General features: G+C 56.8%; 1 protein-coding gene across 3 annotated transcripts; it reads left to right on the forward strand.

The window, feature by feature from the left end:
- The first annotated feature begins 1918 nt into the window (after positions 1-1918).
- Positions 1919-23789, forward strand: CLASRP (CLK4 associating serine/arginine rich protein). Of its 3 annotated transcripts, XM_027860701.1 has the most exons (21): positions 1919-1960; positions 9387-9499; positions 13306-13403; positions 13887-13988; positions 14208-14287; positions 14421-14505; positions 14584-14732; positions 15328-15424; positions 16823-16901; positions 16989-17062; positions 17456-17497; positions 17685-17918; positions 18097-18342; positions 21574-21801; positions 21904-21943; positions 22299-22359; positions 22470-22528; positions 23062-23108; positions 23271-23353; positions 23462-23486; positions 23656-23789. In XM_027860701.1, exons 2-21 carry the CDS (start codon positions 9401-9403, stop codon positions 23696-23698), a joined length of 1971 nt encoding a protein of 656 aa, XP_027716502.1. In that variant the 5' UTR covers positions 1919-1960; positions 9387-9400; the 3' UTR covers positions 23699-23789. The 3 variants fall into 3 exon arrangements, with proteins under 3 accessions (XP_027716502.1, XP_027716504.1, XP_027716503.1); XM_027860702.1 differs by lacking the exons at positions 1919-1960; positions 13306-13403 and having other exon boundaries at positions 9407-9499; XM_027860703.1 differs by lacking the exons at positions 23271-23353; positions 23462-23486; positions 23656-23789 and having other exon boundaries at positions 21904-21947.

The raw sequence follows: 23789 nt of genomic DNA on the forward strand, positions 1-23789 counted from the left end.
GGGAAAGGAAGTGGCCTACGGCAGTGGGGGATCTTCGAGGCTGCAGGTTCCCCACCACTGGCCTAAAGTCTCAAGAGTCACAGATTGTGGGGAACATCAGCCTCAAAGTCCTTTATGTGAGCCCAGACCTTCAGAGCTAGGAGGGTCCGAGCCAGCACTGGATGGGGGTAGAAGGGAGGGACGCCAGAGTCGGTGTGGTCTGAAGGTCTACATTCTCCATCCTTACTAGCTAACTGGGTCACCCAGGGCAGGTCAATTAACCTTTCTGAGCCAGGTTCATTCGGTGGGGCTTTGCTCTATGAGTGTCCAGATGGCCTAAGGTGGAGTTGCCTATGAGTCAAATGGGGCAGAACAGGCTTCTGGGGGATGGGAGCACTCTTTCTGTGGACTACTGTCCACTCCGTAAACCCCAGAAGCTCCCCGGTGCCTCCGGGAGCAAATACAAAATGCTCTGTTTGGGGGCAGCTAGGTGGCGCAGTGGACGGAGTTCCGGACTTGGAGGTGGGAGGACCTGAGTTCAAATCCGGCCTCAGACACTTGCTACTTACTAGCTTTGTGATCTTGGGCAAGTCACTTAAACCCGACTGCCTAGCCAAAAAAAATCCTCTGTTTGGCTTTCAAGGACCCCCTCCAGCGCCCCCTCCCATGTTCTCTTTGATGCTAGTGACAGAGGCCTCCCCACTGTTCCACGCACAAGAAACCTTCAGCTCTGGGCTGTTCCCGAGCCTGGGTCAGCTCCCTCCTTGGACCACTGACCTCCTGGACTTCAAGTCCCAACTAAAATCCCACCTTCTACGGGAAGCCTTCCCCCCACCCCCCTTCATTCCAGTGCTTTGTCTGTTGATGATTTCCTAGTTATCCTGTATAAGTATTCTGTATATTTATATATAGGATACAGAAATCCGTATCCTGTACATAGCTTGCTTTGTATATAGTTGTTTGCATTAAATTGCAACCCCATTAGATTGTAAGCTCCTTGAGGGCAGGGACGGTCCCGTGCCTCTTTTTGTACCTCCAGAATTTAGCACTGTGCTTGGCGTGTTAAGAACTGCTTATTAATTGACTGGAAGTCCTGGATATGATCTCCAGTTTGGGGACCTGAGGAGGGCCTGGTGCCACCTAGATCAGAACTTGACATAAAATCGTTTAAGACCCCGTTTGCCTCAGTGGGAAGGAGGGGAATAAAACATTTATATGTTGTTGTTGAGTCGTGTCCATCCTTCACGACCCCATTTGGGGTTTTTTTGGCAAAGAACCTTAAGTGGTTTGCCATTTCCTTCTCTAGCTCATTTGACAGATGAGGAAACTGAGGCAAACAGGGTGAAGTGACTTGCCCAGGGTCACATAGGTAGGTCCGATTTGAACTCAGGATTTTGCACCTATCTGCCTCCTAGGCAAACAAGTGCTCTTCACAACAGCCCTGCAAGGTGTCGTGCCTATTTTATAGTACGGGAAAACCGAGGTTACGTGACTTAGAGCTAAGCAGCAGCCGAGGTCGGATTTGAATTTCTGGTCCATACTGCCTCGAGGCCGCGCTTATCATCCACTGCCCCACTGGCAGGCTCACGCTGGCGAAGGAACACATGGCCACTAGGTCCCACCCCTGGCCGCCCCCCCCCACCCCCCCCCGCTTTCTTCCCTCCCCCCACTTCCGGTCTTCAGGCCGCAGCTCTCACAGCCGCAGGAGAGCCCCAGGAGTAGGAGGGCGGGGGCGTTAGTCACGTGTAGAGCCCCGGCGTCTGCGCACTCCTCGCCTGGGCGTCCGCCCCGGGGACGCTCCCCGGTTGGTTGTGCGCCTGCGCGCTCCCGGGGCCTCGGGCGCAATCTGGCAGGAAGCCCAGCACGGGCGGAATCGCGGTTCTGGGCCCCACCAGCAGCCTCGGTCCCTCCCCTTCCGGCGCGGCGCGCAGGCGTACACTCCGCTTCCGGTTCCGGCACTGGCGGCTGCAGCGGAGACGCGGTAAGTGAAGGAGAGCGGGGAGCCGGGCCAGGGTTGTGGTGTCCCCGCCCCCGAGCGGCTATGGGCCCGAGACCCCGCCCGAGAGGGACGCGGGACGGCCGGGGAGAAGGAAACGTCGGCGCCGCGCCCCCGCGGGCCCCTCCCCCAGCGAGGATAGGGCCGCACCCCTCCCCCACCAGACCCCCGCTCCCCCCATCCCCCTCCGCAGCACGGTGGATCCCCTCTTCCCCACCAGCCCCCCATCCCCCGGCATGCTGCCCCTCCCCCACCGGGCCCCAACCTCCCCCTTCTCCACGTCCGACCCCCCTCCACTGAGACCCTCCGTGGCCCTGCCGCCGTCCTCCATCCTCCCCCGCCCGGTGTCAGTGCTCCCCTAGACCACCAGGCTCCCCTCCCCCGCCATCCTTCCCTAACTGTCCCCTGCGGGCCCCCATGCCTCCACCTCATGTCTGTGCTCCCCCATTTGTTCTACCATCCATCATCCTCCCACTCTCCTGCACCTTCTTCCCCAAGCCCCAAAGTCTTGCCCTCATTGAGACCCCTACTTTGTTTCCTGCTCTTCCCCTTCCCACTCCCAAAATTATGGAGACTCTCCCACCGTTCCCCATTCTTGGACCTATAAACACTTTCTAACCTACGTTACTCCCGCTCAGACTTCGCAGAAAGCTAAAATCCCATCTTCTTAGAGCCCCTCCCCACTTCTCCTGGAAAGCCTGGGTCTTCATCTCCCTTACTCTCTGTGAGCCCTGTCCCTTCTCCTGAGTTCCTAAATCCTGCTCTGAGCTCCTCACCAGGAATCCTCGTCCCTACACAGCTCTTCTGGGCCCCATTAAGACTTCCTAGACCCAGTAACTCCCTTCTCCTACCAGGGATTCCTTAGGTCCTGCTCTTTTCCCTCTTGGTCTTCAAGTATGCTTTTTCCCCCCCTTGAAATGTCTTCAAGGACCTGCTTCCATTAAATTGGCCCCTTCCCTTCTCTGTCTCATAATTTGTCCAGTGTGGTCCATCCATTACACCCCCCTCCTCCATTCCAGTCTTTACCCCAAATAGCCTAGGCTCTGCTTTGCCTCTCCTTGTCATTGCTTTTTTTGGGGGGGGGGGGGGGGGGTGGGTGGCACTCCAGACCACTGGTGTCAAACTCAGATAGAAACAGGGCCAGTAATCCAGACATAAGAAATATAATTTTTTCTATGTGTTGTTATATTTATATTGATTTTGTTAAATGTTTCCCAATTACATTTTCATGTGTGTCAGGGGTCATGCATATTTGACAGCTGTAGACCATTCTCTTTTCTGCATCCTTTTTCCCCATAGATTAAGCTGGATCCTCTTTTCCCCAATCCCTGCCCTCCTCTGGGGCCTTGAGTGGAGGTACCTCTTCCCCTTATTCCCTCTTTTGAGTTCTTACCTCATCTTCCTTGGTTCCCTTCTCCTGGATCCCTCAACTTCCCTCTCATTTAACTGGATCGTTCCTTTCTCCTAATCTCAGGCTTCCCTGTGAGCCCCCTCTCTCCTGGGGCTGTAAACATTCTCTCATCCCTTCTTCTCCAGCATCCTTCCCTTTCCTTTCCTTCCCCAGTATCTTCAGTGGTTCCTGAGCCATCAAATACCCCTTTCCCAAAACCTCACCAAGTACTGTTCATCCCTTTGGGCTTCCAAGTACGCCATTCCTCTTTTTTTAAAAACCAGATGTGTCCTTCTCTAATTGGTCCCACCCAAACCCCTACTTGGCCTTCATGGCTGTATCCCTGATTCGGACCTCAAACAAACACTCTGCCCCTGGCTCCTACAGCTTTCTCTTAACCCTCAGCAATCCATTTTAAATTGACAGATACTTATTAAGTACTTACTTTGTGTTGGGGACACCAGGATAAATAAAATAACCCTGCATTGAAGAAGTTTATTCAGGGTAACAGGAGGAAGATGAAGAAATGTACTTAAATAAACACGTTATTGATTGGAATGTGATTCAATGATTACTGTACATGTGGAGACAAAGAAGTACCTGAAAAATTAGATTGGGAGGGCTGGCCTGGGAAGGCTTCCTGGAGGAGGTGGCCCCTGACTTGGGCCTTGGAGGGCTTTAGCAGGTGAGGGATGTCAGCAGATCTTTGGGAACACGGAGGCACAGAGACAAGAAAGGGGAGAAAGTTTAGTTTTAGGTCTCCTTGGTTTATGCGGTTGGGTCTTAGAGGGATTCCAGCGGGATGTTGTCTACAGAGCTGCAACTTTAGGTTTCTGAGGCATTTAAGGTGATAATTGAAGTCATGGGAAGAGATGAGATCACAAAGGAAAGAGCTTAGAGGAAAAGCTGAATGAGCTAGCCACACCTGGGAGGCCAGAGAGAACAGAAATTGGCCGAGGAGCCTGAGGGAGCCCCTGGGTGGGAGGGGAGGGCTCTTCGGGACCATGCTGGGGAGGGGCCTCCCTGACCACATACCTGACAAGTGGCCATCCGGAGCTGTCGTGTTCTTGAGGAACCCCCGAGGGAGCCCTGTCACTTCTGGCTAGATCCCTGTTACCAAGCCTTAACTGCCGCTTTCTTCCTTTGTTCTGTTTCTGTCTTCTGAGGTGAAGCCTCTTCTGGATGCATTCCTTCACATCTTTGAAGACAGTTAGCATGTTTCCACAATTCTTCTCTTCTTCAGGTTCCCTTACGGCCTGGTCTCGGTTGTCCTCCAGGTCTGTGGCTGTGCACCCCTAAATCACTGTGACTCCCAGGACTGACCGAACCATTGCTGGTGACTGTCGGCTCCCCAGGCCCCACACTCGGACCCTCCCTGAGAGGGTGACTGAGGGAGCTGCTTTTATTCTTTTAACTTGCAAGCCTCTCCACTGCCCAGGCCTTCTTCAAAGGAACTCTGGCCACGCCTCCCGGTCTTTTGTTTGTGAGAGTGGTTGCCCGGCTATAGGAGTTCATGTTTGCTTCTTAAAATTCCCTCTTGAGGCAGCTCTGGAAGCTGCTGAGCAGACTCCCGTTGGAGTCTGGGGCCTCATCAAAGGAAAAAAAAAATCATCCCTATTAATTTAGCCTGTGGTTAGTTACAGTCTTTCAAGCCCTTTTTGGATCCTGGCTGTCACTGGCATGTTAGCTGTCCCACTTTGTGTCATCTCAGATGGGGTCTGTGTGCTGTCTCGTGCTTGCCCTGATCTCGGGGGGCTCTCTCATGGAGCCTTGGGTCCTTGCAGGTTGTCATCAAACTGGCTTCGGGGTCTAGCGTTTCATCAGTTCCAAAAACTTACATCTCTCCATCTTTTCTGCAAGAGTAGCATGAAATTTTGTCAAATACTTTGCTAAAATCTAAGTAAACTTGCATCTGATATAGTAAAAATTATAATAATACTTCCTAACGTTTATGTAGTGCTTACTGTACGCCAGACACTGTGCTAAGCACATTATTACCTCATTGGGTCCTTACAAGAACCCTGGAAGGTTGGTGCTATTATCCCCATTTTATAGATGAGGAAACTGAGGCAAACAGGTGAAGTGACTTGCTCAGGGTTACACAGCTAGTAAGCGTTTGGGGTTGACTTGAACTCAGGTCCTCCTGACTCCAGGCCACTGCTCCACCTGGAGCAGTCTTCCAGTTTGACCCCTTTAGTTACTCTGCCCGAAAAAGAAATCAGGTTAGTCTGGTCCAGCTGGTCCTTAAAAGCATGATATTTTATCATTGTCTTCTGTTTTTTCGTCCCTTTTGTTTCCCAACCTCCCCCCCACCCCCTGCCCCACCTAGCCGTTTGACCGCCTGTTCTGTGAAGGGTTTGGGCATGGCTGTCAGGCCTTCTCTCCCAGCATCACTGTTCAGTCTCCCCTGAGCCTCCTCTTCTCCCCAGTCTAGCTAAGAATCACCTTTCTTGTTATTGTGAGCTTTCCTCCAGAATGCCAGCTTTGAGGCTTGAGTTCTGTTTCCTGTCCCGACTTTGTTCTGTGCATGCTTTTTAAAAATGAAGCTAGTTGAGGAGTTCCATGTGCAAACATGTTGGCGTCTTTAGGTCGTCCCCATGCCTGTCCCCTGTCCGCCCCTCTCCCCCACCTTTTTTTCCCTCCTTGTTGGAATAACTGCTCTTTGTGTCTGCCGAATTTCATTCTTCAGGGCTTCCCCTTTCTCCTGGGCTGACTTTCCCTGTAGAACTTCAGATCTTGGGACCCTTTGAAGTCTGTTCTGGTGCAGTTTACAGAGCCTGTCGCCTAGGCTCTGGTTTTCTCTCTGCTATCACATGCTTCTTGTTGAGGAGAATCCTATTCCAAACAAGAAAGTTTCCCTAATGGCTTCCTCTGTCTTTTGAAGAACAGAATTATTCTTCGGACAGGGCCAGAGGGTTGGATCAAACCCTTCCTGGATCCTCTCATGGTGCCTCTGTGCCCTTCCCTGTCCCTGGCTGTTTCTTCCTTTTGTCCAGGTGGTCTGTAATGTACTGAATGACAAGGACAGTTCTGTGTTTGTTTCTGTTGATTTTTGCGGAGTGTGTTCCACCATGGCTGGTGTCTGGAAGTTGCCGTGAGCCCTGGGGGAACCTCACAGGCTGGGGAAGCAGCCTTTTCATTTGGGAAGCTTTAGGGAAGTGGGTGGAGCTGGAAATAATAGCATTTATAGAGTACTTTAAGGTATGTAAAGGGCTTTACAAATAACATCTCATTTGATCCTCACAACAACCCTGAGAAGTAGGTGCTATTATTCCCATCTTATAGATGAGTGAGTGGTTAGGTGACTTGCCCAGGGTCATATAGCTAGGAAGTGTCTGAGGTGGAATTTGAACTCAGGACTTCCTGACTCCAGGCCCAGTACCAGTCGACTGGTGTCTGGAAAGCAGGAGGTCAGATGGCAAGAGAAATGGGTGAATGGAGCCCGTCAAGGCCCCAGGGCTCAGGAACGATCCAGGCGTTTGCTGACTCCTTTCCAGGGAGCTGGGAGCCACCGAAGGAAGCAGACAGCGCTGCACTGAGGGCAAAGTCGTTTCATTTTGTGATGGGCAGAACGGCTCTAGGACAAAGGGCTTTATTTCTAGTAGAGCAGGGGCTTCTTGTGCACCTTGGAAGAAGCTTTTTTTCTCTCTCTCTCTCTTTTTAAATCCAATCTTATTTTCAGTTTCAAAATTCTCTCTTCCCCCCCCTCCCCGACTCCTTGAGAAGGTGAGAAAAACAAAAGCCTAATAAATGTATATGGTTTAGCACAACAGATCCTTCTTGCGTTAGCCATGTCCAAAAAAAGACCAGAAGCAAAACTAAGCTTCATTCTGCACCCTGAGCCCCGGGGTGGGGGTGGGGGCAGCATTTCATTAGGAGTCCTTGGGGATTGTAGCAGGTCACAGTGGTGAGCTGAGTTCCCAGATTTTTCAAAGTTGTCTGTTTTTGTGGTTTTGATGTTACTGTGTAAGACAGTCACACAGCTCTCCCATCACTCTGTATCAGTTTATCCAGTTCTCCCAGGTTTCTCTGAAACCACCTCTGTTATCCTTTCTTACAGCACAATATTATCCTATTGCAGTCTCATACCGTCACTTGTTCAGCCATTCCCCAATTGATGGACATTCCCTCAGTTTCCAGTACTTGGCCACCACAAAAAGAGCTGCTATAATTCGATATGGAGCCTTTTCCTCTTTCTGATCTCTTTGGGGCATAGACCCAGTAGTGGTGTTGCTGGGTCAAAGTTTAATTGGCTTTTTGGCCTAGTTCCTAGAACTGCTTTCCAGAATGAATAGATCCCTTCTTTCTCTCCTTCACCCACATAAACAATCTTTTCTTGACCCTTTGCACACATGGTCTCCCATGTCTTCCATGCACACCTCTCTCACCTGTACCTCTCCAAAAATAAAAAAAATTTAAAAAAAAAGAGATCTATTGGCCACCAACCTGCTCTCCCTCAGGCCCAGTTCCAATCATGGCCTTCCTCCCTCCTGAAGGTCTCCTTATAGCCCACAGGACAAAGTCCAGGCTTCCCAGCCTTCCCAATCTGAAGCCAGACCACCGCTGCTGGAGAGAGCACCAACTCTCTCAGGAGTCAGAAAACCTGAGTTCAAGTTCAGCATCAGACACTTACTGGCGGTGTGGCCCTGGGCCAGTCACTTTAGCACTACCTGCCTCAGCTTCCTCAGCTGTAAAATGGGGATAATAATAGTATCTGCCTCCCAGAGTGAGGGTAGAGCACTTAGCTCTGTGCATGGCACATAGTAAACACTTCATTCATGCTCATTTTCCTGAGCATATAGCTCAGATACCCACTGTCTCCTCCCCGAGGTCTTTCCTGACCCCCTCCCCCCATGCTGAGAATGAGCTCTTCCTCTGGTAACTATTCGGTATCCGCCTGAGGGCCGAAGAGCAGCCTGGCGTTTGGAGCTAGCAGCACTCAATCAGTGTCAGATTTGAATCTGGGTGCCCTGGTTCCAGAGCCAGCAGTTTCTCCGTGTATTTGACTTTTGGTCCTGCTTAAGCTTTGTATCCTCTTAGGTGGAGTCTCCTTAAGTATAGGGAATTATGCTTGCTGGTGTCTTTGGTTTCTGAGCCCTTGGAACAATGCTAGTACACAGTGGGCACTTACTAAATGTTTGTTGCATTGAAGTGACCTCTCTCCCCCCCATTCCAACCCAGAAATCCCCCTCCTTTCATTCTCCTCCTCCCCCACTTGGAAATCATCCTTCCTCTTCATGGTCTGAACTACAGGCCCCCCAGCTTCTGTCTAGCCTCCCTCCCACCCTGCTTCCAGGTCTCTAGGCCTGGCCATCCCTCCTCCAGCCCCAGCTCCATGACTGTCTTGTGTCCTCTCAGACTTTCCCCCACCTCCCATCCCCCAGTCTCCTAACAATGCTGCCTCAGGACCCTTACTCCTTCTGAGTTGCTTTCTGGGAGATGCTCCTCCCTGGAGCTGCAGGCTCTTGGCTTCAGTTTTCTTGTCTGCGAGTAAAGGGTCGGACGGGGTGATCATGAAGGTGTTCTGGAGCTCTGAGGCCCGCATCTCGACTCCCTTCCCCTGAGGCTGCTCTGCCTGCCTCCCTGGTGTGGCTTGGGCTCAGTCCACGCCCTTGACCCCTGCGTTTTAGAGTTGGGGTGGTGAGCTGGTGCCCAGGCCTTTGCTCCTGTCATTCAGCTTCTTATTGTGCTTTTCTGATTTCTTAGATGACTTTCTTCTTGTCCCAGCACTTACTGGCCTTGGGGAAATCCCTCTCTGGCCTTTAGTTCCCTCACCTGTAAACTGAGGTAGAGTTTAGATGAGATGGTGGGAAGCTCTCCTTTGGGCTCTGAAATCCTGGTGCTGGCCGTTTCTGCCGACGTGCCTGGGGGTCTGTGGGCCTGGCATCCACCCCTTCTTTGGGCCTCATATTCCCCCGCCTTGGGGGCTGCCCTGGCTCTGAGGGGACATCAGTCCTCGGGGAGTGGGGCACCCCCGTTCTCCCTAGACCTTCCCTTGTGGACGTTCCCTGTCTGCCACAGGCTTGGCCGCCACCATGTGGCATGAGGCCCGGAAACACGAACGGAAGCTTCGGGGCATGATGGTGGACTACAAGAAGCGTGCCGAACGCCGCCGGGAGTATTATGAGAAGATTGTGAGTAGGGGGCCGGCAGCCCTGGGGGAGGGCGCCTCAGACGAGGGACTCAGAGTGAGGATGGGGCAACAGATGGAAGTCCCGGCTCTGCCACTTCATACCTCGGGGACCTGGTGTGAGTTCCTTTGGCCCCCTGGGCCTCAGTTTCCCCAGGTGTGAAATGAGGATGGTATCCTCAAGTGACCTCCTAGGTCATTTCACTTCAAGCATTCTTTGAGTGCGGGGTGAGTGAGTTAGTGAGGCCTCTGTGAGAGGGACAGAAGCTGGGCAGGGGAGGCCCCAGGAGGAGAACCCTGTTTGCTTTTGTTTAAGCGGGAAGGAGAAGAGGTGGCCCATGAGCGGTGCTTTGGTGTGACACGATTCAGATTGGACTTGGATTCATCCTGGCTCTGGGGCAGGGCATTTCCCCTGAGCTTCTTTCTCCAGCTCCAGAAGGAGGCGTAAGGACTTGTCTTGGACTAGAGGACAGACACAGAAGTAGGGGCTCAGGAGGAGGCGGGACGAGGTCAGGTGTCAGATCATCAAGGAAGCAGACCTTGGCCTCAGAGGAGAAGGAAGATTTGGGCAGCGAGCTGGTGGAATGGCCAGAGGAGCGAGTGTGCCAAGATTTGGATTTTTATAGGGAGTGTGGGGGGTGAGGCGGGAGCAGCGGTGGTCTGGCTTCAGATTGGGGAGGCTGGGAAGCCTGGACTTTGTCCTGTGGGCTATAAGGAGACCTTCAGGAGGGAGGAAGGCCATGGTTGGAACTGGGCCCGAGGGAGAGCAGGTTGGTGGCCAGTAGATCTCTTTTTTTTAAAAATTTTTTTATTTTTGGTTAGGCAGTGGGGTTAAGTGACTTGCCCAGGGTCACACAACTAGTAAGTGTTATGTGTCTGAGGCCAGATTTGAATTCAGGTTCTTCCGAATCCAGGGCCGGTGCTCTATCCGCTGTGCCACCTAGTTGCCCCCAGTAGATCTCTTTTTGACAGATTGAGGAGCAGGGGGCAGCTAGGTGGCAAAGTGATAGGCTTGGAGTCAGGAAGACCTGAGTTCAAATTTGGCCTCAGACACTTCCTAGCTGTGTGATCCAGGGCCAGTCACTTCACCCTGTTTGCCTCAGTTTCCTCATCTGTAAAATGAGCTTGAGAAGGACATGGCTGAAGAATCAGACTGAGAAGGGTTAAGAGCGGATCCTCATTAAGGGAGAGGGTTTTTGTCTTCTTTGTCAAGTGAAGGAGCATGGGATCCAGAGATGGAAGGAACGGGGCTTGTACTTGGGCTTGTACAAGCCGCTCTGGTGAAGCCGGTGAAGGCAAGGGCCTGGGGGGGCCTGAGGTTAGAGACCTAAGACACGAGGACTAGTCTGGGAGGCTTGACAGGAGCTCAGTGAGTATGAAGCCCCCACGGTGTGCCCGAGACCGTGTAAGGTGCTGGGGATAAAACAAAGCAAAAACGACCGAGGAGACGGTCCTGGGCCTCCAGGAGACACCATTGTACTAGGCCCAGTCAGCCTGTTGCCAGACAGCTTACTGCTCGATAGACACAGAACGGGCTGTGGGGCCATTGGAGCTGGCCTAATGGGCCTGGGCTCCAGCCTCTGCAGAGGCACCAGGGGTGGGGAGGCCGCTCAGGGGCCATGGAGTGCAGCCCAGGCCTGAAGAAGGGGATGCCTGGGGAGTGCAGGCTGGGGCCTGGTGGGCCCCTCCCCCTGCTCTGGGCGAGGTCACCCTGGACTAGACATGCCAAGGCGTGGCTGGGGCCATCGGGCACCCTTCTGCCGTTTAGCTTCGTGGGCTCCCTCTAGGCTGCTGAAGGGACGTTTTTGAACTGCGGCTAGGCATGTTTTCTCTCAGTAGATTCAGCCCAGCATATCCTAGCCTGCTCAGAGCTCTTTGACCCCAAGCCTGTCCTCTGGGATCCTCCCAGTGGGTGGAGAAGGACCTCAAGGAGGCTCTTTTTTTTTTAATTTAATTTTTTTATTTTTAGGCAGTTGGGGTTAAGTCAATTGCCCAGGGTCACACAGCTAGTAAGTGTCAAGTGTTTGGTCTGAGGCCGCATTTGAACTCAGGTCCTCCTGACTTCAGGGCCGATGCTCTATCCACTGTGCCACCTAGCTGCCCCACGAGGAGGCTCTTTTAAGCCCTGCACGCCAGGCTGCCGCCCTCCCTCCCCTTTTCTACCAAGTGGCCCTCTGGAGGCAGCCCAGCACCTAAAGTTGTGTCTTTACAGCCTGCTCCTAACTCTGGCCCCTGGCACCAGAGAGAGGCAGTGACGGGAACTGTCAGAGTACCTGAAGCTATCTAACCTGTCCCACCTCGATTTTCCTTTCTTTCCCTTAAAGTTTTGTTGTTCAGTCTTGTCCACCCTTCGTGACCCAGTTTGGGGTTTTCTTGGCAGAGATACTGGAGCGGTTTGCCATTTTACAGATGAGGAAACTGAGGCATGAAGGGTGAAGTGACTTGCCAGGGTCACACAGCTAGTAGATGTCTGAGGTTGGATTTGAACTCAGGAAGATGAGTGTTCCTGGCTTCAGGCCCAGTGCTCTGTACACTATGGTACCTCCTAGAAGCCCTTAAGTATACATCAGCGAATCCAGCACCTACCATGTGCAGGCTCTGTGCTAGGTGCTGGGGATCCACAGACAGTAGGGAGAGTAAAGGCACAGAGTTTTAGGCATTGCCAGCCTCTCCTTGAGCCATCCTCCCAGAGGTCCCAGGGTGCTTCCTGACTGGGGGCTCAGAGCCCGGCCCATGGGATCAGGTGGAGGGGAGCAGACCGGCTCCTGCCCCAGACCTGGACACAGGGCATCTTAAGAAGGCGCTTGCTGCCTCTGCCGCACTCGCGGGAACATCGAGCCCTTCTCCACCCTGGGAGCGTTTTTAGACAGGCTCTTTTATTGAGCTGCCCCTCTCCCATCTTGGTCTTGTGAATGTGGATTTTTTTGGACCCAAGTGTAAGGCTTGGCTCTTTGTCAATCCTCAATTTCATTTTGTTACATTTGCCCCAACATTCTGGCCTGCCAGGAGGTTTTGGATCCTGCCTCTGCGTTCAAGTGAGTTAGCTAGCCTCCTCAGCTCTGGGTGTTTATCAGAGTCATTGATGAAAATGTTCATGTCTGAATTGACCGGAAACCCAATATAAGCCTCCAGTGTGGCCTGACTGTCCGAGGAGCTGATGCGTTCCCAGGCTGCTTTCCCAGAAGCCCGAGGTTCAGAGGTGGAGTGTGCTGGGGTGTCCATGTCCGTCTGTGTGGGCACGGTATTCCGTGAAGAGAATTGATTGACTGGAACCCACCCAGAGAGAGGCCGACAGTACGGTCAGGGGCTGGAACACATTCCTTTTGTGAGGATTTCTTGTCAGAATTGGGAATTTGTCCCAAAGAAGAGATAACCCTTCTTAGATGTCTGAAGGGCTGTCCCCCAAGAGGTCTTGGCCCTGCCCTGCCTGGCCACAGTGGCGGTAGTCACAGGCAGGTTTTGGCCGGATAGAACAATTGGAGCTAACAGCTTCCTAAGCACCACTGGCTTGTTTGACCTAGTGAGTTGGTGAGCTCCTCATCCTTGGAGGGTCTGTGGTTAGGCATTCATTGGGCTGGTTGCACAAGGTCATTTTGGAGTTCCCTTCTGGCCCGAGATGCTGGAGTCCCTGCCTGGGGGCCAGCCTGGCAGAGGAGAAGGGGTGCTATCCTTGGAGTCAGGAGACCTGGCTTTCAGCTTGGACTTTGCTTCTCCTGTGCCGGCCATCAGTTTCTTCCGCCCTTGCATAAGAGGAATGGACTATGATATCCTGAGTTCCTTTCTAGCCCTGTGCCATCTCTGTCCCTGCAGAAAAAGGACCCCGCCCAGTTCCTGCAGGTGCATGGCCGGGCCTGCAAGGTGCATCTCGACTCAGCAGTGGCCCTGGCCGCTGAGAGCCCTGTCAACATGTGAGGCCTGGGTGGGGCTGAGGTGGACAGCTCAGGGTTGTGGTGCATGGGGTGGGACCCCGAGGCAAGACTTGAGGTCAGAGTTGGTGTATGTGATTGTGAGGAGTTTGGGGCAGTAGGAGGGAGCCCTGGGGAAGTGTAGGAGAGACACGTTGAGACCCAGGCAAGGTTGGATTTGGCCAGAGCTTTGACGAGGGCAGGCTGGGGCCCTGAGCCAGGAGAGGGACCAGCGCTGGGACAGTTTCAGGGAGCACACTTCTGACCAGTGCTCAGGACACGTGACTAGATGCTGGGGGGCTGGGCCTGGGGAGGCGTCACCTTCAGTTTGGTGCAGACTGGCTAGTCTGCTATTCCTTACTTTGGAAGTCTGTGTTCTCGGGGCTGGGAGATGGCAGAGGGGCCCAGCCACAGGAGCCTCAGGGAGGGACTGGTGGGTCCTGGGGAGGTGCCTGTGGACGGTGCTGAGCCCATGGTGCCTCACAGGATGCCTTGGCAGGGAGATACCAACACCATGATCGACCGGTTTGATGTCCGCGCCCACTTGGATTACATCCCCGAGTACACCCCGCCACTGCTGACGACTATGTGAGTCTCTGCCTGCCTGCCTCACTGTGGGGGGGGGGGTCAGAGGGTGGGGCTCCCTCTGCCTCCACCCTTGGGGGCCTGAGCTAGTGTTGGTGTGCCCCAGGGATTCTAGCTGTTCTCTGGGAGTTATCCCTATTGGACAGATCTAGGAAACTGAGGCCCAGAGAGGGTAAGCCGTTTGCCATGGTCACGTCCAAGGCCTCGGGGTTTCTTCCCCAGCTCTCCAGAGCAGGAGTCTGATGAGCGCAAGTGCAACTATGAGCGGTACCGAGGCTTGGTGCAGAACGACTTTGCTGGCAGTGAGTGACCAAGAGGGACTGGGGGAGGGGCCGGGCCCAGGGCCCCCCTTCCCCTCTGGCCCTGCTCACACCCAGTGTTTCCTCTCTGCCTTGGCCGTCCCGCCTGGTCCGCTTCTGTCTGGCTCGGCCTCAGTCTCTGAAGAGCAGTGTTTGTACCAGATCTACATTGACGAGCTGTATGGGGGCCTGCAGAAACCCAATGAGGAAGAGAAGAAAAAGTGAGTGTAGGCAGGCAGGGGGCTGGGGCCGGGCTGGGGGCAAGGGGCTGACGGCCACGCTTCCGCTCCGCGGCCCAGGTTGGCAGAGAAGAAGGCGTCCATCGGCTACACCTACGAGGACAGCACCGTGGCCGAGGTGGAGAAGGCGCTGGAGAAGCCCGAGGACGAGGAGTCGCCCGGGGAGGAGGAGAGCAACTCGGACGAGGACGAGGTCATCCCTGACATCGGTGGGTCTGCTCTGCCCCATCCCTCCCGCCAGGGCCCTTTCTCCCTGCCGTTGGCTCAGGCTGTCGGTGGTGAATGTCTCCTCTGCACCAGGCTCCCGGCCTGCAGGGCAGGCCTCTCACGTGCTCCCCCCAGAGGACATGCGTGTGCCATGCGTGTAATGCACTGCTCCCACCTGGAAAGTGCATGCGCAGATAGACATCCGTGTAGTGCCCACGCAGAGTGTACATGCACAGATGCACACCTAGAATGTACGTGGGTAGACGCATGTACATGCGGTACACACACATTACACACGTGTATCCAGCATGAACACCAGGATTCTTCTGCGACTGAGGGCAGGCTGTTCTGGGGGGCCCAGGCAGGGTCTCTCGCAGAGGCTTGGCTTTGACATGAGTCCTGCAGCCAGAGCTTCTTGGAGGCCCAGGTGAGGAAGGGCAGGCCCCAGGAGCCCTGCCCCGCCCCCTTGGTGCCGGCCCTGCCTTCTGCCTTCTCCATCACCCCTGGCCGTTCCAGGCATCCCCTCAGCCCAGGCTTCCCTGGCCTTTCCTGCCTCTCTCTCCCCCTTCCCCCCTGATGGGCTGTCTCTGGGCACAGATGTGGAAGTGGATGTGGACGAGCTGAACCAAGAGCAGGTGGCCGACCTGAATAAGCAGGCCACGACCTACGGCATGGCAGACGGGGACTTTGTGAGGTGAGGCCTGGGGTGGGCGGACAGAGAGGAGCCCCGGAGGCCTGTTGCTGTCGCCTCCCTCTTCCCCTCCCCGTCCCTCCCCCTTCCCCCTGCTCTTCCCCTCTCCCCCTTCTCCTTCCCCCCTCCCTTCCTCCCCCATCTCCCCCTCCCTCTCCTCTTCCCCTCACCATAGGGGCCTGGGCTGACCTTTGCTAGTTAGCCTGTTCTTCAGGCACATGGCCCCTGCAGGGATGGCCCAGCAGCTCTACCGGGGGCATAAAGGGCTAAGGGAAGGACCCTGGCTTTGGAACCAGTGGAAGCGCCCGGGTTCAGATGACTGCCTTTGTGGTCTTGGATGAGTTGCTTCCTTCTGGGTCTGAGCCACCTGGGTCAGGGTAATTTCTAGCCTTACTGCAGCTGCTCCAGCATGGCCTTGGCCGTGACCTTCCATGACCTTGTGCTCAGTGACCCAGACCTCTGCCCTTGGCTGTCCAGCTGCTTGGGAAGACCTCCCCATCAGAGCGGGCCCATGCCCTGCCTCCCTCTGGGGGGCCTCTAGAAAGTGGCTGAGGATCCTGAGGGTGATCTTAGGATCCCGTGTGAGCCCTTCCCCACACCCCCCGCCAGGCTCGTCTGGGGAAGTCCTCTCCCTTTTCTGTGAGAGCCCCTCCCTGGTGGCCAGAGGCCAGTCACCAGGGTCCAGCCGCCCCAGTGAGCCAGACTCCTTTTGATGAGCTGCAGCTCATGTCCTCCTGCAGCTGTGAGGCTTGCAGAGGGAGAGGAGGCTGGGTGGAGCGCCAGGGGGAGACGGAAGGAGCCCAGGGCCCAGTTCGGCCCTTGCTCTGCATGATCTAGCCTCTCTGGCCTCAGTTTCGTCCACTGAATGAGGCAGTTGAGAACGCAGACAGTCTTGGTCTGAGCCCGCAGCCAGGGGGTGGGATCCCATCTCACCTTCTGTGTAGCTGGGCTGGGAGGCTGGCTTATGGCCTCTCCCAGGTCCCTTCCGCCCCTCCCCTGGTTCATCTTTGTACCGGGGGCCTCCCAGGGGGCTCTGAAGGAGCCTCGGGCCCCTGGCAGGTGAGGCCCCCTGGGGTGCTGAGCATAGAGGCTGTCTTGGAGGAGGCTTGAGGACAGAGCAGGAAGGGCAGGGAGAAGACATTCAGAACAGGGGCCCACAGTGCAGGCCTGTGGCACCGGGAGGTTCCAATCCTGTTACTGTCACCGCTCGCTGTGTCCTCAGGCCAGTGGCTTGTCTCTCTTTGGGCCGGCCCTCAGTTCCCATCTGAAGAATGAATGTCGTTGGACCCATACAGCCCCTCTCCTGGCTGTGGCCAGACCTCCTCTGCGTCTGAGCCACACGTGTAGACCCTAGTGAGTGGGGGCCCTGCCCATGACCCCTGTGCCCTCCTCCTCTCCTAGGATGCTGCGGAAGGATAAAGAGGAGGCCGAGGCCATCAAACATGCCAAGGCCCTGGAGGAGGAGAAGGCCATGTATTCGGTGAGGGAGGGGGTCCTGGCTGCAGCGGGAGTGGGGCTGAAGGGGAGAGGGCCAGGCCTGCCCCCATCAAACCTGCCTTCCTCCCAGGGCCGCCGATCCCGGCGACAAAGGAGGGAGTTCCGGGAGAAGAGGCTGAAGGGTCGTAAGATCAGCCCCCCAAGGTAGGCCCTTGCCCTCTGTCGTTGTGGTTAGGTGTCAGGCCCCCCTCCCCCACCCCTCCAGTGCCCTCCTGGGCTGATGGGACTGGAGCTGGGGCTGGACCTGGACCCTGGAGAAGGGCAAGGTGGGGGCCAGAGAGCACCAGTCTGAGGACCCTGGTTTGAATGACAATATCTGCTCATTCGGGGCCTCATGTCCTGGGCAGGGGCAGGGGCTCCAGGAGAGGGCCCTGTGATCTGGGAGCCCCCAGGGTCTGGGCGAGGCGAGAGGAGGGAGAGAATGCTGGGGTCTGCAGTGTCCCACAGCAACTTTCCCATGGGCAGTGGGGCTGACCAAGGTGGGGACCTGGTCCTGGCATGTGTGGCTCACAGCCCTCCCCCGTTCTCTCTCTGCAGCTACGCACGCAGAGACAGCCCCACCTATGACCCTTACAAGCGGTGAGTCCCAGGAGGCCGCAGGCCCTCCGCCCTGGGCTTGGCGGGGGGCTGCGAGGTCTTGAGACGGGCGCAGTTACCGTCGGCCTTGGGGCCGGGCTTGTTCTCGCAGTGCCCTGGGCCCTGTGGTGAGTCCTTAATGAACTCTTCTCATCCGGCCGCCCCTCCTTCCCCTACCCTGGCTCCCCAGGTCTCCTTCCGAGTCCAGCTCCGAATCTCGCTCCCGCTCCCGGTCGCCGACGCCAGGCCGAGAGGAGAAGATCACCTTCATCACTAGCTTCGGGGGCAGTGATGAGGAGGCGGCAGCCGCGGCGGCAGCTGCCGCCAGCGCAGGGGCTGCGCCGGGGAAGCCTCGGGCCGGCCAGCCCCCAGCAGCCCCGCAGCCAGGCGGCGGCCCCGCGCCAGGTCGTAACGCCAGCTCCCGGTCGGTAACGTTCGCTCTCGCCCGATCCTTGCTGCGCCCCGCTGTCTGTGTGCCCGTGCCCCTGCCCCTGCCGCGGGGGGTGGGGCCAGGGCTGCTCTTCCCCAGCTCCCCCCGCCTCCCTGGCCGCAGCTCTGGCCGTGACCGCGCCCGTCCCTCCCCTCTGCTCCGTCCCCCACAGCCGCCGCTCCAGCTCCTCTTCCTCCGGCACCTCCAGCACTTCCACCTCCAGCTCCCGGTCAAGCTCCCGCTCTCGCCGGGGCTGCCACTACCGGCAAGGCCGGCACGTGCGCTCCCGCTCACGCTCCCGCCGCTACTCGCGCTCCCGGAGTCGAGGCCGGCGGCACTCTGGAGGCGGCTCACGAGATGGGCGCCGCTACTCCCGTTCCCCTGCCCGCCGTGGCTACGGGGCTCGGCGGCGATCCAGGTACGGGCTTCTCCGGGTGGCGGGGCGGGGTGGGGGGGCCAGACTGGCTCACTTCCAGGCAGCTGAGGACCACAGGATCGCTGTGGAATGAGCTGAGGATCGCTCATTCAGGTCACGCTGCGGCCAGATTCCTTGACTGGGCCTTATGCGCAGAGACCCACCGGAGGCCCCAGGTGCAGATCCTATGTCTGCCCTGGTGAGAGAGGAGAGATACCGAGGCCCTAACAGTGTAGCCTCGTGTGACATCCAGGCAGGGGGAGGGCGCCGCTGACCAAGGGGGTTCAGGCTCTGCCTCCTGCAGGAGCCAGAGGGAGAACGTGGAGGGGGCTGAGGCCACTGGGGACGTCTCGGAGAGGGTGGGGCAGAGCTCGCTTTGGGGACATTGGTCTGAATAGGAAAGGTCTACAGGTGGGTCTCTGTGGCTGGCGGAAACCTTGGCTCAGGGCAAGCACGGTGACTCGGAGAAGGGAGGCAACCTTTGGGGAAGAGCGACCCAGAACAGTGGAGAGGAGAAAGGAGAGAAATCACTGACTTCTGGAGGCTTTGGAACCTCTAGACCTGCAGCAGGGGTGCAACTGAGATTTGGATCCCAGAGAAACTGTTGGGGGAGATAGATGAGGGCCTGGGAAGGAAAGGAAACCAGAGAGAACACTGTCCAGTGGCAGAGCCTCGTGAGGGCCGAGTAGCGAAGCAAGGCTGCTCCTGGAGGGGAAGGGAGCTGTGTGAGCCAGGCCCTGAGCCTGGGGAGGGCCGGCCCACAGCCCTGGCACCCGAGGAGGGGGATGACCTGTGTTCACATCCTGGCTTTGACACCTCTCTGCCTGCCTCTGGGCCTGATTCCTTATCTGCAAAATGGGACAGTGCCCTGAGGGCCCTCCGGCTCTGAGTCATGTCGTGATTGCCTTTGAGGGCCCAGTTGAGCAAGGGATGGATGGCCAGCGTCCGGTTTAGGATGGAAGAAGGCAGGGTTCAGGCTAGCAGAGAGGACGAGCCTTAGTTTTCACCCTGGGCTTGCTTCTTGATGACCTCTTAGCCTGTGTTTTTGTGAGATAAAGGGTCATGGGGGAGAGACTTGTGCTATGTAAGTCTGATCCACGTTGGGATTTCCAGAGGGGCAATGTGGGAAGATCATGGGGAGCCGTTCCCCGGGGGCTTGGCCAAAGGAGTAGACAGCAGGGAGTGAGGCCACATTTCCAGAGAAGATAGGGGGAGTCTTCAGGCTATGGGCCCGAGAATTTTCCTTGGATTCTTGCAACAATCTAGAATGAATTATTAAAGTGTTGGTTAATGAACACATAGAAACATTAGTGGTCGTCATGTGAGGAAGGCTCATGCCAGATTAGCCTTGTTTTCTTTTTGACATGGTCACTAGACCGGTCTCTAGCATAGTGCAGTAGATGGAGACCTGGGGTTGGAGTCAGGAGGACCTGTGTTCAAATCCTGCTGATGCCAGTAGCCAGGTGACCTTGTACAAGTCCATCTGGGTGCCTTCAGGCAGCTGGCACCTTCATGGAAGGATGACTTCCCCCACATCTCGTGATAGTCTCTGCGAGGCAGGCTGCCAGAGTGGGAGGGCTGCCGTCGAGGTGCGGGAATCCAGGCTCTTGCGGGGGGACCTGGCACCAAGGGCAGCCACCCTGGGCCTTGGCCCTGGCTGAAGGTGTAGGTGGTGTGTGTATGTGTGAGTGTGCACGACTGCATAGGCATGTGTGCGCTGTGACACACATGCAATGTCATGCATGTGCATATGTCCATTGAATGCATGTACATATGTACAGTGCGTATAGGTGTATGCTATATGGCTGTGTGCATGACGACACGTGCATGTGAGTTATGTGTATTAATGTGTGTGTGTACATATAATGTGGACACATGTGACTGCATTGCGGACTGTGTGCATTGTGCGTGTGTGTGTATATGTATGTGCGCATGTACGTGTGTGTGCGCACACGCTCATGTCCACACGTGTGGTCCGCTGCAGGGCCCCAAGAGCTCTGGACAGGCAGGGTCTCCTGAGCTGGAGGGCAGGTATTGGCGATCTGAACAGCTCGGAGGCTGTGCGACACGGCAGCCCAGGAGGACTGCCTCCGCTGCTGTCTGCTTGCGTCAGACCTTCGGGAAGGATGTAGGTGAGACAGGAGCATCCCGACGGCAGCCAGGCCAGGGGTGTCAGAGGCACCAGGGGAGCAGGGACTGTGGGGTGGGTGTGCTTGGGGGATGCCTCAGGATCTGCTAGGGGCTTGACTCTGTTATGGGAAGGAGGGGCTCTTAGGACCTCTGGTTTATAGATGAGGAAACTGAGGCAGGTGATCGTCACACAGCTAGCAAATGTCTGAGGCAGGATTTGAACTTTGGTCTTCTGGATGTCAGGCCCAGTGCTCTGTCCCCTGGGCCACGCTCAGTTCCTAAGGATGAGAGTTGTCTGAGAGGGAGCAGGCTCACTCTGTGGCTGCCTTCCGGCCAAGGTGGGCAGTCCCTGGTCAGGCGTGCGAACGGGGGCTTCGTGTTCCCGTCTGTACTGGACGAGATGGCGTGGAAGGCTTGGGGCTAGGTGTGTGCCCACACGCGTGTGCTCCTGGCATAGGGGGCTGGGCATGCTGGGGGTGATGAGGCCTCAGGGAATGGGAGGGGGCGTCCTGTTCTCGAGGCAGCGTCGCAGCGGGGAGGGGACTTTGTGGCCTAGGGAATAGACAGGTGGGGTTTGGAGGCTGAGCACCTGCTGCCTGGATGGCTCCTGTTGGTAGGCCCTCGAGTGACGCCTCCTCTGGGCTTTGGCGGGGCCGGACCAGGGGGTCTTTTCTCAGCTCTCTTCCAGCTCACCAGCTTGTGATTTGATGAGTTATCAAGTCACAGGACGAGGAGTAGTGTCCACGTTCCCAGCTGCACAATGAGAGCACTGTCCTCAAACACTTTGTGTGTGGTGGGCCCCTTGGGCAGTGAGTCTGGGGAAGCTTCTGACCCTTCTCACAGTCACGGTGAGATGCATAGGATTACAAGGGAAATCGAATCTGTTGAGATAACGTCCCAAGAACAAAGGCACAGGCCCGAAGAGGGCTAGTCAGGCACCTGGAGGCCAGGATGGAGCTGGGCCCTGGGGCAAGGGCTTTGGCTGGACAGACCTGGTGGTCGGAAATGATCTTCTCTGGAAACTTTTGGGATGTGGGCAGGTGGGCCTGGGGTGCCCAAGCGAGGCTGGGTCCTTGTGGCATCCTGGGCATTTGTCTTCCCCAGGAGTCGCTCCCGGTCAGGGGAGCGCTACCGCCGAGGGGGCCGGGCCCCGCGTCATCGGAGCAGCAGCCGCAGCAGCTGGTCACCCAGCTTGTCCCGCAGCCGCAGCCACAGCCGCACCCACACCTGCAGCCGCAGCCGTAGCCGAAGCCGAACTCACTCCCCGTCGCCCCTGAGGGAGAAGCTGACGAGGCCGGCGGCATCCCCGGCTGTTGGGGAGAAGTTGAAAAAGTGAGCCAGGTGGCAGGTTGGGGTGAGGGTGGGTGCAGGAGCCCCTAGAGGGGCCTCCTGGACAAAGCCAACCCCTCACCCTTTCTTTCCCCCTCCACCCAGGGCTGACACAGCTTCGGGTAAAGAGACAGGAGCTGCCAAAGTCAGTAAGAATTTGGAACTCGCCCGTCTAACTCCCAGCGGCGGCACCACCCAGAACCAAGCGCCTACAGTGGGGATGGGGTGGGGGTAGGGCGTTTGGGGGGTGGGCTTAAGAGGGGGCGCCCCCAGGGCAGGAACCCAGGGGTTGTTGGGGTAGTCCCGTGCAGTGTGGGTGCCTCTAGGACAAAGGGTGGTGCAGACACTTGGGCCCTGGCCCCACTCAGGGTGGTCACCTCTCCTGAGGGCCTCCCTTCCCCTTCTCTTCCTACATCCTTCAAAAGCCAGGAGCTCTGTGATGAGGTTGGAGGACGAGGTCTGAGCACCCACCACCCCTCCCCTCTCTCATTTCCCCACAGCCCAAGCTGACCCCCCAAGAGAAGCTGAAACTGAGGATGCAGAAGGCACTCAACAGACAGTGTGAGTGAGGTCCCTGGCAGGGCCCCGCCAGGGAGAAAGGGAGGCTGGCCCCTGGCCACCAGCTGCTGGCCACTAACCCTAGCCCTCCCTGTGTCCCTTTGTTCCTATAGTCAAGGCGGATAAGAAGGCGGCGCAGGAGAAGATGATCCAACAGGAGCATGAGCGGCAGGTGAGGACCCCTGGGTGCACGACCCTCTGGGGAGAAGACAGTGCGCATTTATGGAGTACCTGCTGTTTGCCAAGCACTGGGACTACCCAGACAGTGAAGGAGCAGGGTTAGAGCTAGGGCACATCGTTCGTGCCTCCAAGTCTGTGCTAAAGATGTCCTGTTGGGAGGCACTGATGGCTGAGGCAGTCAGCAGAGACCTCATCTGGGAGGGCTCTTTGGATGGTGCTTGGAAGGGAGAGGCAGTAATGAGGCAGGGACTGGCAGGCCGAGGGTGGGCTGGGGCTGGGGAGAGACGAGGGCAGGCCATGGGGCAGGGTGGGTAGGGTGGAGAGAACAGGAAATGGGAAGGGGCTTCCTTCTTCAGAAAGGGGGGGCACGGCCGGTGGTTGGTCAGGGAGGGTCAAGGTTGCCTCCAAAGTGGTGGCAACCCTAGGATGCTGGGGAGAGGGATCTCCTGAATTTGGCAGGGGTCTGCGAGGCTTGTGATGGGCAGGTGGGCAGGTGCCACCCTGTGAGAGGGATCTGTGTTTCAGGAGCGAGAGGATGAACTGCGTGCCATGGCCCGCAAGATCCGCATGAAGTAAGGCCTCCCTTTCTCTCTTCTGCTTGGCTTCTCCTACTGGCCGGACTGCCCCCTCCCCCTGCCTCCCCCCCGGCCTGCGCCCCCCCCCTCTAAGTGCTCCCCCCCCCCGCCCCCCCGCCCCGGTCCCCCCCCCCCCCCGTCCCCTCCTTTCTCCCTTAGGGAACGGGAGCGGAGGGAGAAGGAGAGAGAGGAGTGGGAGCGTCAGTATAGCAGACAGAGCCGGTCCCCATCCCCCCGATACAGTGAGTGCCTTGGCTGAGCCGTGGCGGGCGAGGGGAGCAGCTTCTCAGTGGATGGGGACTCAGCTCACCCTCCCCCACCCAACCTATCCTCTCTGCCTTCCTTTCCAGGTCGTGAATACAGCTCGTCACGGAGGTAAGGCAGCTGGGCGAACATTCCGCTCCCGCCAGGTGGCCCAGGGCCATGACCTGCCCCGAGTGTAGCCCGCTCTTGGCTCCCTCCTGTCCCCCTCCCTCGTCCCTGGTGGGTCCCTGGGGTTCTCCCACTGTGATGCTCAAGTCCTGTCTCTTTTCCTCTGTTCTAGGCGCTCACGGTCCCGTTCTCGAAGCCCTCATTACCGCCACTAGTGGGATTGGGGGGGTGGGAATTGGGGAGGGGCTGGACCCTGTCCAGGGTCAGTGCTGCTGGTTTTACCACTTGTTTGTGGAATAAATTAGA

This window comes from Vombatus ursinus, unplaced genomic scaffold (genome assembly GCF_900497805.2).
Source record: "Vombatus ursinus unplaced genomic scaffold, bare-nosed wombat genome assembly UNPS02014239.1, whole genome shotgun sequence".
Lineage (NCBI taxonomy): Eukaryota > Metazoa > Chordata > Mammalia > Diprotodontia > Vombatidae > Vombatus > Vombatus ursinus.

Coding starts and splice junctions, on each gene's coding strand:
- CLASRP (XM_027860701.1), top strand. CDS start 9,401: ATGTGGCATGAGGCCCGGAAACACGAACGGAAGCTTCGGGGCATGATG. Junction 14,288..14,420: donor GCAGAACGACTTTGCTGGCA/GTGAGTGACCAA, acceptor GCTCGGCCTCAG/TCTCTGAAGAGCAGTGTTTG. Junction 18,343..21,573: donor GGGGCTCGGCGGCGATCCAG/GTACGGGCTTCT, acceptor TGTCTTCCCCAG/GAGTCGCTCCCGGTCAGGGG.